The sequence below is a fragment of the Martes martes genome (genome assembly GCF_963455335.1).
Source record: "Martes martes genome assembly, chromosome: 10".
Taxonomy (NCBI): Eukaryota; Metazoa; Chordata; class Mammalia; order Carnivora; family Mustelidae; genus Martes; species Martes martes.
This window is the reverse complement of record NC_137898.1, coordinates 8,883,700-8,898,033: the sequence shown is the minus strand read 5'-3', so window position 1 is coordinate 8,898,033 and position 14,334 is coordinate 8,883,700. Positions and strand designations below refer to the sequence as shown.

Sequence of the window (14,334 nt, the reverse complement as noted above, 5' to 3'; positions counted from 1 at the left end):
GGGAGGATGCCCGGGGAACATGGGGTTCTCAAGTGGCCCTGAATCCATTTCAAGGAGTCAGGCAAGCAACTGGCATGAAAATAGTTTATTGGGGGAGCCACAGGATAGGGGAAGGGGTCAGGGAAAAGGACTGGAATGTGAGGACTCTGCCCCGTTCCCTTCAGGAACTAGAGCAGGTGGGGCGCTGTCGGAGATGGTCCCCAGAGGGTTCAGAGCTGCCCAGAGTCTCCGGGACAGGGATGGGGGAGGGGACCAGGGTGGGAGCAGCAGCAGGCAGGTTGGCCTCCGTCAGCAAAGCTGCGTCTTCCCAGGAGCCTGAGCCAGAGAAGGGAGAAACAAAATCCCCAATGGGAAATTAAGTAACCGAAGGCTCTTCTCCCTCAACCAATATAACCTCCTCCCCACCCACCAGCTCCACTCCACTCTGCCCAGACCTCCGTGCCCAGGGCCCCTCACCATCACTGGCCTCTGGCTCCAGCTCCTCCTCTCCATTCAAGGGCTGCTGATCTGCCTTCTCCTCCTCAGAGAGCTGGCCCTCTGCAGCCACAGGGGGAAGGCAGACGTCAGACGAGAAGAGGCTGACCAGGACAACTGAGGACTTGTGGGGACAGAGGGAGGGAGGGAGAGAGGAGGGGGAGGAAGGGTGGGCGGGCGAGCTGCGGCCAGTACCTGCCCCTGGGGGATCCTCAGGGCTCTCGCTGTCCTCTGTGATGTCTGACAGCTGGGTTGACTCCTCCTGGCCTTGGGGTCCTGTGCCTCCAAAGTGGGGAGAGGACGGCGGCAGGGCTAACGCAGCTGCCTGGCCCAAGCTCACCTCCTCCGACCTGTCCTCTGCCCCTCAGCTCAGCTGCGAGGGCCTAAAGCTTGGGCCACACAGGAGCCCCCGCCTCCCGTCACGTTTACCTGCATGCCGGGCAGACATCCGTTGCTGCACTGCCTTCCGGGAACCGTCTCGTTTCCGGACGTTCGCCTGTGCGGGACGAACTAGTGAGCAGCAAGGCTGGGCCTCCCTGACTGTGATCTGGGCGCCCCCTGCTCCCCAACCCTTGGCCACGCCCCAGCCGGCTCCTCAGAGAAGGATCGTGGAGGGGAGGTGGGGGGGAGGGGAAGGAGGTCCTCTGTGACCTGCAAAGAGAAGCGGTGCCGGGGCCAGATGCTCCCCCACACCCACTGCATGTAACTGAAGAGCACGATGACGCTGAGGAAGGTGAAGTTGCTGGCGACGCCGATGAAGGCGCAGGTCATCGGGAAGTTGTACAGCAGGTACCTGGGGCCAGAGGTGGGTGGCAGTTAGCGGACAGCACCAGCCTCCTCACTTCCCAGGAACTGGTTCTAGGAAAACGCAAGCCAGCTGCACTTGAGGACAGCCCCCCTCAGAGCTGCCCCAGCCGGCGTCGGCATGCCCTCACCTGAGCCCGGTGAAGTGGGCATGGATGCGGAGGGAGGCCCCGTACATCTGGATGCGCTTGCTGTGGATCTCGATGATCGCTCCGGTGGTCGGAACGTACTGGGGATGGGAGGAGGGAAGGTCAGGCTACGTTCCTGTGGCTGTCACTCTTCCCAGCCCAACCCCATGCCCCCTCCCGGCGTCTCGGTGGCTGACGGAGCCCAGAGGCTCGGCAGGTGGGACTGTGGGCTCCTGGGGAGAGCGGTCCCTTGTCTTCCTTCACCCCTCACCGAGTTCTCCCTGTACTCTGGGTAGAGCTCCACCTCCAGGAGCTGCTTCTGCTCCGCAAAGCCAAACAGCAGGAGGCTGGAGAAGACCAGCGTGTCAAGCATCTGGAGCAGGTCTGAGCGGTAATGCAGCATCACCTGCCAGGGCCAGAAGGGAGAGGCTGGGGACAGGTACCCCCCAATTTCCATAGCCCAACCTACCCCCCAAACCAAGCCTCCTGAGCGGTCTGTGAAGCCGGCTGTTCTCTCATTTTCACCTCCTACCACGATCCCCCACCCTTGGCTGAACCATCCCAGCTGCCCGAGTGACAGGTCTGCCCCGCCTGACCATGTCTCCATTCCCCTCTTCTAAGAACCTGCACAGGTTAAGCCCCACACAGTCTCTGATCTTCCCCCAGGCAGATCGACCACCCAGAACAGACTAAGTTTCAGGGCGCTACCTGAAGCTTTTTTCTCCATGAAGACATTCAGAGATTTGTTTCGTGTGGCTCTGTTGATAATTTACATAAGAATGGGTTCTTAATATTTATTGAAGACCCACTATGGGCGCATAAGCACTGCACATTTCTTCACTGAATCCAGTCTAGTCTTACTACAGGACTATTACTAACATGCTGGGTTAGTAGTGCTTTGTAACCAATGGGTTAAAGAAGCTGTCTCTCGGCTCGTATGTTTCTGAGTGAGGATTCCAGGTCTTTGGGGCCCTAAAGAAGCCCATTCTGGCTCCACTCTTCAGACCTTTCCGAAAGCTGGACACACTCATCACATATGTGGGGTGTCTGTCTGGCTTGGTAGACTGACTCCTCTTCCCCATTGTGAAGAGTCTGTGACCTCTGAGCTGGGACGTTTTCTCCTGAAGCCCTACCCAGATGTTCTGACCCCTGCTGTCAGCTCTGCACCCTCCCAGACAGGCCAGGAACACTTACGGAGCGCGAAGAAGTGGAGATGATCCGGCCACCTCTGGTGTAGCATGAAATGGTCACTAAGAACATGCCCAGATCTTGATTCACACGGGACTCTGGCAGCTCAAGCTCTAAGGTAACACGGTACGGCTGTCCATACATCAGCACCTGCCCAAGGCAGCCCCCATCTCTTTTCAGAAAATTTATTTTTTTAGATCGTGCTCTGTTCCACCTCCCCTCGCCCCTCCAAACTCAGCCACCAGCCCCCCTGCCCTTGGCTAGCGCAGCAGGCCGCTCAGTCTCTCATCCCAGGAAGGTGCTGCCCCCTTGTGGTGGCCGGGACCCTCCCACTTCTGAGATCAGCGTCCTGTGACTTGGCTGAAACCAGCTCTGTTCTGAGAAAGGCTGTGTCACATTTTTTCTTTTCTTTTTTTTCCAAAAGTGAACCATCCTGTTGCCAACTGGGCCATGTGTGACTCAGCCCTCTGTCCCCATGAGGCCATCCCCCTGGGCCCAGCCTGCTTTCCCTTCCATTATTAATTAACCAAGTGACAGCAGCGCGCACCAACTCCCAAGCCATCCCTTCTCGGTCACTGTCGCTCCCCATCAGCTTTATGTCACTCTGGGTCCCTGACCTTGCTTCTGTGGATAGAACCCTGAGATGCCTAGTGGGAAGGCTTCTTCACTGGGATTAACCTCCAAAGGTTCAATATTTGCCACCAAACATACCCTGGTTTTTCCTGACTGTTCCTATATTCTTCTAATTATTTGTTCAACTATTCTTATCCAAGCATCACCTCCTTCAGGATGGTACACAAGAAATCACAAGGGCAAGAGTAAAGCTTTTGTTTTTAAACAAAGGGAACGGATTTAAAAAAAAAAAGAAAAAGAAAAAGCCCATCGTGAACCACCCCCCAATCCAGACGTGGCTGAGGGTGCTTTGAACACTATCACTAGGGTGAAAGGTGGAAAATCACTGATTAGAGTCTTTCTTTGTACAAGTTCTTATTTCCAGAATGAATTATCTCTTGAAAAAATGGATTCCATGAGACTCTAGGCCCTGGAAGAGGCCAGAGGAAGCCAGGGGCCTCACCAAATTCTTGGAAACTTTTAGGGGAGGGGAGGGCCACAGGGAGAGGAGGAGAGATGAAGCAGGTTCCACACCCAGCCTGGAGCCCGATGTGGGGCTCCATCTCCCACGACCCTTATCAGGGTCATGACCTGGGCTGAAATCGAGTCAGATGCGTAACTGACTGAGTCACCCAGGTGCCCCTGCAACATTTTCACAGGTAGCTCTCTGGGTGTGGTGGAGGAAAATGGGGACTGACTATTAGCTAATCGGTAGGAGTTTCCGACTGAACTATACATCTTATATGGGTGAATTGTACGGTATATGAGTTTTCTCTCAACAAAGCTGTTTTAACATAGGTTTTTAAACTAGTAATTCTGGCTAAAAAAATCATCGCCTCCAATGGGACCCATGAAATTGACCACCAGATTCTTGTGAATGACTCCATGCCTTTGTGCACATCGGATGGGCAGACTGTCCTTCTGTTCCCCCATTCCGACACAATGTCCACCCTTCCTTCTAAGATCCACTTTGAGCCCCACCATCACCAGTTTCATACTGATCCCTCCAATTCTTCTGAAATGCGGAAGCTGTACCTTCCACTTGGCTACATAATGCGATGTATCGATTTCTCCATCAATCCTGTGACCTCCTTGAAAGCAGGACCCCATCTTCTACTTCTAGCAAAGTGTTACACATAACATACATACACATTATTTATTCTGTTCCTTCCTTCCTAAAGATTCACTGTAAATGGACAAAATGATCAACCTGCTTTAATTATCAGGGACCACCCTGATCGGCGTCCCTGACATTGGATCTCCCCTCACCCCTCATCTTTCCCTTCCTCATCCGGCAGCTTCACACCCAATTGTTTCAGGCTCCCCGAGTCACCAGCAGGATCTCCGCACCACACAGCCACACAGTCGTAGGCACCATTTCAGGGCAGACGTACTGTGCTTTGTTTCTAGCTCCTTCTCAACACAGTCTATTTATTATTATTTTTAGCCACAAAAGTACATCAAACCAATGTCTTCACAGAAGATTCTGTAATACTCTCCAAACTCCTTTTCTGAGTAGCCCGATTAAACAATAAATCTTGGGGCACCTGACTTGATTTCGGCTCAGATCATCTCAGGGTGGTGAGATCGAGGCCCCTCATCGGGATCTGAGCTGGGCGTGGAGCCTGCTTAAGATTCTCTCTCTCTCTGTCAGTCTCGCCCCACCCTCCCCGGCCAATCTCAAAATAAATAAATACATAAATACATAAATAAATACAACAAAACTATGACTCTCTGCCTCACAATATCCAACCTTCCAACTCACAACATCCACTGGGGACCCAACTCATCGGACCTGCTAAGTCTCCTTGACGGGTGTCTGGCTACCTCCTGGTCCAGAGGAAGAGGTCACAGGATACACAAAGCTGGCTATTCGTACCACCAAACAAGGCCAGTCCAAGCACCAATCCTGGGGCCCCCCAGATGCTAGAGCTCACACTCCTCCCTCCATAGTGACCATATAGATCTATCCTGTGTCAGGAAGTGTCCTCCCATGAACCACTTAAAAAAAAAACTTTTCAGAGGATTTAAAAATTCTTAGTACGTGTGGCCACTAATTACTACGAGTTATGTTGCTGACTAACAACTCAGAAAACTGGTGAGCAAAAATGATGTGGATGCTCCAACGGTCCTCTGAAGCATGCCGGGGTCCTCCTCTCTTCTGAGAGCCTCCAGCAGCTTGCCTATTACAAACACATGCATCCCACTCTGCATCTCCTGGGGCTTCGGGCTTTGCTGAAGTCCTCCTGGCCTCTGGCCCATCCCCTGGTACAGTGCTCTCTGTAATGCAGATCACACACATTTGTCAAGAGTTTCCTAACCTCACATACAGGCTTTCAAAACTCCTGGGTGGACTGCAGCCTCGTCCAGGGAAATAGCTGATTGGTTCACTTAGGTTCACTGAGGTCTAGAACACATCTCATCTAGTAGGTACAGCCTGTTTGAAACGATCTGAGAAGGGCACTGCTAACATCTGTGGCAGGAAATAATCCACGCGATTCCGACTTTTTCTTTAACCTTCCTCTCCTTGAGAGCCTTCCTCTCAGTCTCTACTGCTCAAGTCCTGCTCGCCAGGTCTTTCTCAATCCCTCCGATTTCAAGTCTCCAAAGCTCTCATGAAACCTCTCTTTGGCTCCCATACTCACCCGATCACGTCCACCCTTAGCCAGCGAGACATTGGCAACAGGGAAGGAGCAGAGTAAGGACGAGGAGGAATCACAGTCAGTCCTAGATGAGAATGGGGATACTCCACTGAGTTACAGAGTCTGCCTTACCTGTCCGCACACCTCCTTGGCCCCCTAGGGCTCCCTCTTGTCCCCTATCCCTTCTTCCAGAACAGGTACCCTTCTGTCAGAGAGAGATGGAAAAGAAATGCAGCCAGGAGATTCAAGACACCTGAACAGTTTTCATTCTCTTCATGCTACTTCAGCTCATTTCCTCTCGTTAGAGTGGAAAGTCTTACACGGGACGCAGTGAACACCTAGTTGCATAGTTTCAGATTGAAGTGTTTAAAATTCACTTGGGGAGAGCTTGATAAAAATGCAGATTCCTGGGGACAACTGGGTGGCTCAATCGGTTAAGTGTCCAACTCTTGATTTCTGCTCAGGTCATGAACTCGGGGTCCTTGGATCAAGCCTTGTGTCGGGCTCCCTGCTGGGCGTGGAGTCTGCTTGGGATTCTCTCTCCGTCTCCCTCTGGACCCCCCACCAACTCAAGGGTGCATGTGTGCTCACTCTCTCAAAAAAAAAAAAATTTAAATTAAATTAAATTTAAATTTAAAAATTAAACAAAAAAGGAGATTCCTAGGTCCTATCCCCAGATTCTGGTTCAGTAGTTCTAGTCTGGAGCCTAGTTTGAGAAAATCCCAAAGAATCCAAAGATGGTCTTTCCTTCTTCTTCTTCTTCTTCTTTTTCTTTTTTAAGATTTTATTTATTTGAGAGCTAGCAAGCGAGAGGGAGAGAGAGAGAAGCAGGCTCCCTGCTGAGGGCAGAGCCCAACACAAGGCTCGATCCCAAAACTCCAGGATCATGACCTGAGCTGAAGGTACACACTTAACTGACTAAGCCACCCAGGCACCCCCATAGACGGTTTTTAAGAGGTTTACAAATCTCAACTTGTAAGAAAAATTATACATGGGCATGCCTTTATGTGTGTGTGTGTTTGTGTGTATATATATATTTTAGTAAGGTCTACATCCAACATGGGTCTTGAAGTCATGACCCTGAGATCAAGAGTCAGAGTCATGTGCTCTACCAACTGAGCCACCCAGGTGCCCCAGTGCAAACATGTTTTTACAGCAGAAGGCCCAGAGTTTTCATGAGATCATGCCTCCTGAAAGTTTAAGCAGCTCGACTTAGAAAGCACAGTTCATAATCAGGGACTCAAGCCAGGAAAAAAAAAATTAACTTTCGACCATTGATAAGAATGCCCCGATCAGCATCTCTTCATTGGTCCTAGTGCCACTGTTAAGCGAAAGGGAGAGAATTCTGCAAACTCTGTAAAATCAGAAGGAACTGAGGCCCCAGGTAAGAAGCAGGACTCTGGGACTTTGTGTACCCTGTTACCGTGTGTTTCCATAATCCGTGGGATTATCGGGAGTGGCAGAAAGTAATGTACGAGGCAACTTGGGGCTTTCCTAATACTTTCTTTACTGAAGGCCAAGGGAGTTCTGAGATCACCTAAGGGATCTGGTTGCTTAAGAGGTCTACAGTGGCCCTGAGAGAGATCTGACCCAACCCAAACAGAACTGATCCTCACAGTGACAGTCTAAAAGGGGGATTTTCTTCTTCTTCTTTTGAACAAATTTCAGTAACCAGAGGCAGAACTAGGACCTTAGAACCCTACTAACCCAAAGCTTCCTCAGCCTTGGGCTGTGAAAGGTAAGAAGTCATAGAAACACACTGGGCCCGAATCTTCTCTTCTGTAAATGAGGGGTTGACCTGAATAAGCACTAAGTGCCCTGACAGAAATTCTCTCAAAGAATCCCTCTACTTTGGTAGAAGACCCCTCTCACCTGTAGTAGAAATGCACGGGGCTGAGGTGGCTGACTGTGGGCATGTAGGAATAGTAGAAGGAGCCATAGAGGAAGACAGACACCCAGAGGAGGAGGAGGATGGTACAGAAGAGCACCCCAAACTGTAGCAGCAGCTTGCGGGCACGACCTGCCAAGACGTGGCCCACTTCCTGGGCCCACAGTAAGGCAGGTAATGGTGGGTCATTGACCATGGCAGGGAGTGCAGAGTGTCTGGCCCCAGGTTCAGGCCTTGAGTTCCTAGCTGCTCTGCCACCGGGACGCCACCCCTGGCCATGGGATGAAGCAGCTGGTGGTTCCTGGAAAAAGACAGAGAAGGGGAAAGAATGGCTCTTTTCCCAGGGGAGGTGGGGACAAAAAGGACAAGCTTACTGGACTGGCTTGGAGGAACTAGAGAGAGAACACAGCCAAGCCTTTGTTTTCATATGGCTTTTCTCCAGATGACTGCGTTTCTCAACCAATTATCCCTTCCCTTTTCCTTCACTGTGCTTTCTTTAGCCCCACTGCCCCAACAACTCAGCTGAACTTGTCTTCTGGGCACCCGAGTCTGGGACAGGCCACCGGGATACTCATTCATAACAACACATAACACAGAGAGGATGAGCACCTTAAAAGGCTTTTACACACACGATGACACCGAGTCCACGCCGCGAGGTGGCTGCACCGACAGAATGCGCCACTTGCCTAGGGTCGTAGAGCCGCACTCAAAGCCAACAGCCCAAGCGCGGTCACAATTGCCTCCCGACTTTCTCCTCTTCTCCCAGAGCTGCGCTCGCTCCCCGCCAGGGCCGCGCCCCACGCCCGGCAGGGCGTCCTGCACTCCCCGCCAGCACCTGACTCCGGCTGGCGGTGGGCGCGGCGCCCGGAGCCCCGACCTAACCGCGCCAGCGAGGAAACCAGCGGCTCGCCGGCCGCCAGGGCTCTGCAGACTCACCAGCTCGCCGAGGCTGGGGCAACGGCGAGAGGGGACTTCCGCCTCCCGCGGAAGCCCCGCCCCCTTCCGCCGGCCGCCTTTGTGGCCTGGCGGGGCCGGACCTCACTCCAGGGCGGGGCCCGGCGCAAGGGGCGGGGCCTGCCAGGCGGCGGGTTTCCCACCTCCGCGCGCTGCGTACTGTCCCTCCCTGCCGTCCCCCTCCCAGACCCGAGAGGACAGGCGCCTCCCTCCAGGCCTCAAGATAAGGCCCAGGGCATGCTATGAGTCAGCAGCATCCCCCTCAGGCCGCCCCTCGGGGCCTCAGTCCCGGCCCTCCACCCACACCTTCACCACCGGCCATCTAAACCCCCCCGCAAAGGGGGAGAGGGGCGGGCACCCAGCTAGCGCCCACTTTTATCGCCCACAGCTCCTTGGACCCGGAGGCGTCCGAGGCAGAGAGCCCTGCTGGCCGGCCGGCCGGCTGGCCCCTATCACAAGAGTGATATAGCATTTCATCTCCGTGTTTTGTCTCCAGCATTTAGAACGCGAGCGACCTCCTCGGACCCTAACTGGACTCTCCCTCAGGATCCCCGCAGCGCGTTATGTACACTAGATCTTAGCAGATGGTACCTTCTATTTTGTATATGACTATTCACCCCAGATAAGATTCCTCAGAGGGTAAGGTTAATATTGTGTACATCTTCACATTCCACGGAGCGCCAGCCACAACCCTGCAGGCCTGGGATGTAATCTCTCAAACCAATACCCACACTCCAAAACCCACCCTGGAAGCTCATCTAGTTCAAGAAACATCCAAAGACTTCCCCCACAGTGTCCCCTACCTCTTCTTTGTCCGATTCTTTTATCTGGTATCTGCACACCTCTTTTCCCCCAGCTGCTTCTCCTTGTTCTTTAGGCATCTTCCTAATGGACCTTGTTGCCCCCGGATCTTCCACTCGAGTCACTTGTGGCTAGAACATGAAGTGGTTGGTGATCTAGAAGCTGATACCTGTAGCTCATCACATTTTCCTGGATATAGGGAATGGAGGGTCCCTGGGAAAGAAAAGAAGATTCAGGTACTACATGCTATGTCAGAGCAGAGGGAGGAGGGAGAAGGGGGGCGACTGCCCAGCTGATGTCAGATTTTCAAATGAGCAGGGTCCCCCCCGCAGCCAGTACAGACTCCACAGCAGGCGATGTCACAGGTCCAGACCACCCCATTTAAGGGGATGGGGGGGAGCCGGCCTGGGCCTCTGCTCCTTCCAGGTCCGTCCTAGTCTGGATTCAGAATGCCTGCAATGGGGGAAGGGCAGCTAGTGAGACAGTTCACAGTGGGGGGGTGCGTAGGGGCTGCAGTCACCAGCCAGGCTCCCCCACTGGCCAGGCAGTTGGTATGCTCCAGGATCTGAGCAGCTCCTTCTAGCATCCTTCATCCTTCAGGTACCCGCGTCTGGGCAGTGCCTGAGCTGCCGGAACTGGGACTAGCCCCCGGCAGACCTCTGACCTGACCTCCCCAGTGGACTTCTTTGTATTAGCTGCCTCTGCTGCTGCCGCAGATCCTTTCAGCTGCAACTCCCTGCAAGGTGGGGCACCCATCTCAGGCAGCTTTTGTGCACCCCACTGACTACTCCCCAGGGCTGCTGCTGCCTGTGGCCTCAGGTGAGTAGGGAGCATCCTGCTTTTCTCCCCCTGGGGCTCAAGGGGGCAGAGAGAGGGGGGTTACGTGTCCTCATCAGGGCGGGGCTTTTTCTGATTGAGGCTTTCAGAGCTGGGAACACACATGGCTGGAAGGGCTGAAAAGCCTTAAATCATTTTTATGTCTAATGATCTGTGGCCCAGGCCATAGAGGGGTTTGGGGGGCATTTCATCCCACCGTCTCCATTTCCTTGGCCCAGGAAGACAGGGATGGGAAAGACCGCTAGAGGATGAGGATAAGAGGAACAAAATACTGGGACACATGACCCCCGTCTTGTAAAGACTGATGAAAAAGGAGCACGAAGGAGGGGTCTTCAGATGAGATTATGCGGCCCCTCACCCCCCAACATCATGGTCTGAGCTATCCCTCTCTTTTCTCCAGGATGAAAGGGGAGACCCCTGTGAACAGCACTATGAGTATTGGGCAAGCCCGCAAGATGGTGGAACAGCTTAAGATTGAAGCCAGCTTGTGTCGGATAAAGGTGGGCAGACCCTGGGTCCCATTAGTTGGCCCAGGTGTGTTTTAGGTCCCCAAATCTCAGGTTAAGAGATGTTTTCTTTCCTGGACTGCCTGCCATCAGGGGAGGAGTCTCTGGCTGTGTAAGGACAGCTGTCCTCTGGCCTCTGTGGGGGATGAGGGAAGCGAATACTGTCTGAAGAAGCCCTAGGGATGGCAAAAGATAACCCATTTGGGGAGGGAGGCGGCACTCCCTCTCAGAGGATCCGGCTAACAATTCCCCTCCTGGCTGTGCCCCAGGTGTCCAAGGCAGCAGCAGACTTGATGACTTACTGTGATGCCCACGCCTGTGAGGATCCCCTCATCACCCCTGTGCCCACTTCGGAGAACCCCTTCCGGGAGAAGAAGTTCTTCTGCGCCCTCCTCTGAGTTGCCCTGTCCCTCGGCACAAGCTCTTCACCTTTCCCTCTCCTAGGCCCTTCCTTAGGTCAGTAACTGTCGTGAGCCCCTGAGGGTCCCTGCATCCCCATCCCTAGCCCTTGTCCAACCCCATGAGGTTATCTGAAGCACAAAGGTCTCCGTCACCGATCTATCGACCCCATTTCCTCGCCCACTGCGGAGGGCCCGAAGTACCCCCTGACCCAGGGCCCCCTTAGCTCCATCCCCAGAACGGCCGTTCAGACTCTGCCAGCGTTCTGCCGGCTTCTCTCTGTGACCCGCTCAGACAATGGAGAGAGGGATGGGCCGAGGGATGGACCGGGTGCTTGCTCTCAGTCTCACCTGGAGCTATGAGAAGGGTAAAGCCATTTGAAGAATAAAGTCATCCAGAGTCTCAGAGGACAGCTCCTGTGTTAGCGTTCTTGGGGAGAGGATCATCAGTCTGTAGATCTGGGAGTGTGTGCGGCAGGTGGAAGGCTTGGCATACCCCAGGAACAGGGCCAGTCAAATCAGGTTAGACATTGTCTAGGATCGGAAATCGCCGGGATTGGGGGGATGGCGGGCGCGAGAGAGCGTCTCAAGTGGAAGAACTAAGTTACAACAGACACTCAGAGGCTACGGAGAGCGCGCGCGCGCACACACACACACACACACACACGCACGCGCGCGCAAGCACTGAACACAAGCGACAATGAAAACAGACCGAACAGGGGAGATCTAGGGAAGGATTCCGAGAGCATTCGCAGGCCGCAGGAACTCTGGAACCGAGGGGAGGAGCGCGGCTCCAATTCCTGCGAAGGGGCCGGTTTTACTTCTAAGATGGCCGCGCCCACAGCGGGACCCTTTCCAAGATGGCCACCGCCATGGGACTTGCGCCAATATGGCAGCCCCACGTCACTGGGTTTCACCGTACAGAGCTTCCGAGCTAGCCCCATGCTTAAAATGGCGGCCCCAGGCAGCCAGAGATCTCAATATGGTCCCTTCTCTGCTCATCTGGTCTCAAAATGGCTGCCCCTTCCTTTGCCAACGCGGTGCCCATTCTTAGCCACCCCGGAGTCTGAAAATCGACGTCTCACCACCCCCCACCATCCAGGTGAAGGCGCACGGGTGGCTATAAGCAAAGACCGTGGGACAAGAGGACCCTCGCAAGCACAGCGTAGCAGGCATGTGGGTCACATGGATCTTGTGAGGGAATCTAGGCTCTACAGCTTGCCAAGTAGAGGCTCCCTTTGGGGTGTGCCCGGCGCCGTTCCTCAGTCGCCTTCTGGTCTCCGTAGGAGCTAGATAAGCTCGAAATTGTTTCGGGTTGGGTTTCCTGGTAGGGCTTGCAGTGTTCCCATTTCTCCCTCAGGCCCATTCTGTCACATCCGCCAGAAGCAACGTCCCCGCTCCTAGTGTGCCTACCAACCTTCGTAGTGGCCCCATCTTGCCATCTGGCCAGATGCCAAATCCAAGGCTTAATGTCTCACGAGCGCCTCCCAGACTCAAACTTGGCGGAGGTTTATAAGCCCGGGATGGTTTTCTAGAAGCCTTTTCCTTCCAAGGGTGAACATATGGAGGTGGGACCAGCGCCAAGACGGGAAAGGTAACAGTCCCGAGATGTCTGCTCCTCATACATTATCCACATCCCCCAAATTCAGGGACGTATCTATCCTTCCCCGAGGGGACCCTAGGCCAGCTCGTTTTGTCAGGATACACTTTGGGAGGGGCACCTGGGTGATTCCATTGGTTAAGTGTCTGCCTTCAGCTCAGGTCACCAACCTAGGGTCCTGGGATGGAGCCCATGTTGGGCTCTCTGCTGAGGGAGACACCCCCTCTCTTGCTCCCCCTGGATTGTGCTCCGTCGAATAAATAAAATCTTTAAAAAAAAAATACATTTGAGGGGGTGGGAGGAGGCACCTTGCAGTAGTAGGAGGTATTAGGGGATATCTATCACCCCCAGCTTCCCCACACCTTTGCACAGCAAACAGTTATGGAGAGAGGAATGCAGAGAGGAAACCATAGGAATAAAGGGCATTTACCAGGAATTGAACTTAGTCTCCTATGGATGTCTCCACAGGTCCAGGGGTACCCAATGGACTTGGGGCACTTTCAGGAACAAAAAGCAGCTTTCCAGCTGTTGAATTTCTGAGCCCTAACATGTTCTGAAGGTCATCTAATTACCTCACCCTAGCAATGATGAAGCAGGGAAAACAACCTGGTTGCGCTCCTGAAGTGGGGACCTACCCCCATTCTGTTCAGGAGTCCCCATTGGTTCCTTCTTGGTGTTTCATGAAAACTCCTGAAAGGATCCAGTGTGTTCTATCTTATTCTTTTAAAGACTGATTTATTCTGGGGTGGGGGGTTAAGGGCAGAGGGAGAGAGAGAATCCCAAGCAGACTCCCCATTGGGCACCGGGGGCAGGGAGGGGGGAGGGGGGGATGGGGCCAGGGAGGGCTCGGTCTCATAAGATCATGACCTGAGCTGAAATCAACCCACTGAGCCACCCAGGCGCCCAAGGAGCATCTTATCTTGAAAGTGTCTGGCACATAGCTGGCACTCAAATATTTAACAAATGATTATACTATATATGCTTAAATAGCAAGCAATGCAGAGCAGACACTAAGAAACTCTTTTTCTACTGCATCAGTGTTGGGCAAATTCCAGGAGAGTAAGTGAAAATTTCCACATCAGCTCAGACTTGGTAAAAAGCCAGAACGGAAGTGCTCAATAAACGTAATCTTGATATTCGTTGTTTTGCTTTTTAAGTCTCTTTTCAGTTTTTCTGCACAATTTTCATACTCATCAAATTGGGGGTGAATGGCTGCAACCCTATTTGGGGACAAAGGGGGCTTAAGAGGTTACTAGATGGGTGCCTGAGTGGCTCAGTTAAGCACCTGCCTTTGGCTCAGGTCATGATTTCATGGTCCTGGGATCCAGTTCTGCATCAGGCTCCCCACTCAGCAGAGTCTGCTTCTTCCTCTGTCCCTCCCTCCCCCGTCACTTGCACAGACACGCACTTTCTCTCGCAAAGATAAATAAAAATCTTTTTTAAAAAAAGAGGTTACCAGAGACCAGGCATTAACCATAAATAACCATTAAAATGATTAATTT

At 53.2% G+C, this 14,334-nt stretch overlaps 2 protein-coding genes across 8 annotated transcripts; one reads left to right on the top strand and one right to left on the bottom strand.

Annotated features, from left to right (window-relative positions):
• Positions 1 to 70: 70 nt before the first annotated feature.
• On the bottom strand, positions 71 to 12,094 carry BSCL2 (BSCL2 lipid droplet biogenesis associated, seipin). Of its 7 annotated transcripts, XM_080815592.1 has the most exons (13): positions 11,945 to 12,048; positions 11,584 to 11,766; positions 9,494 to 9,704; positions 7,721 to 8,037; positions 5,852 to 5,933; positions 2,601 to 2,744; positions 1,678 to 1,812; positions 1,410 to 1,507; positions 1,126 to 1,267; positions 904 to 970; positions 670 to 756; positions 457 to 537; positions 71 to 315 (listed from the first exon to the last, which is right to left on the bottom strand). In XM_080815592.1, exons 3-13 carry the CDS (start codon positions 9,569 to 9,571, stop codon positions 161 to 163), a joined length of 1,386 nt encoding a protein of 461 aa, XP_080671718.1. In that variant the 5' UTR covers positions 9,572 to 9,704; positions 11,584 to 11,766; positions 11,945 to 12,048; the 3' UTR covers positions 71 to 160. The 7 variants fall into 7 exon arrangements, with proteins under 7 accessions (XP_080671718.1, XP_080671717.1, XP_080671719.1 ...); XM_080815591.1 differs by having other exon boundaries at positions 11,584 to 12,094; XM_080815593.1 differs by having other exon boundaries at positions 670 to 750; positions 11,584 to 12,094.
• On the top strand, positions 10,284 to 11,637 carry GNG3 (G protein subunit gamma 3). The gene is made up of 3 exons (XM_080815600.1): positions 10,284 to 10,310; positions 10,729 to 10,828; positions 11,104 to 11,637. The coding sequence occupies exons 2-3, from the start codon at positions 10,730 to 10,732 to the stop codon at positions 11,230 to 11,232; spliced, it is 228 nt and encodes a 75-aa protein (XP_080671726.1). The 5' UTR covers positions 10,284 to 10,310; position 10,729; the 3' UTR covers positions 11,233 to 11,637.
• Positions 12,095 to 14,334: the final 2,240 nt, after the last annotated feature.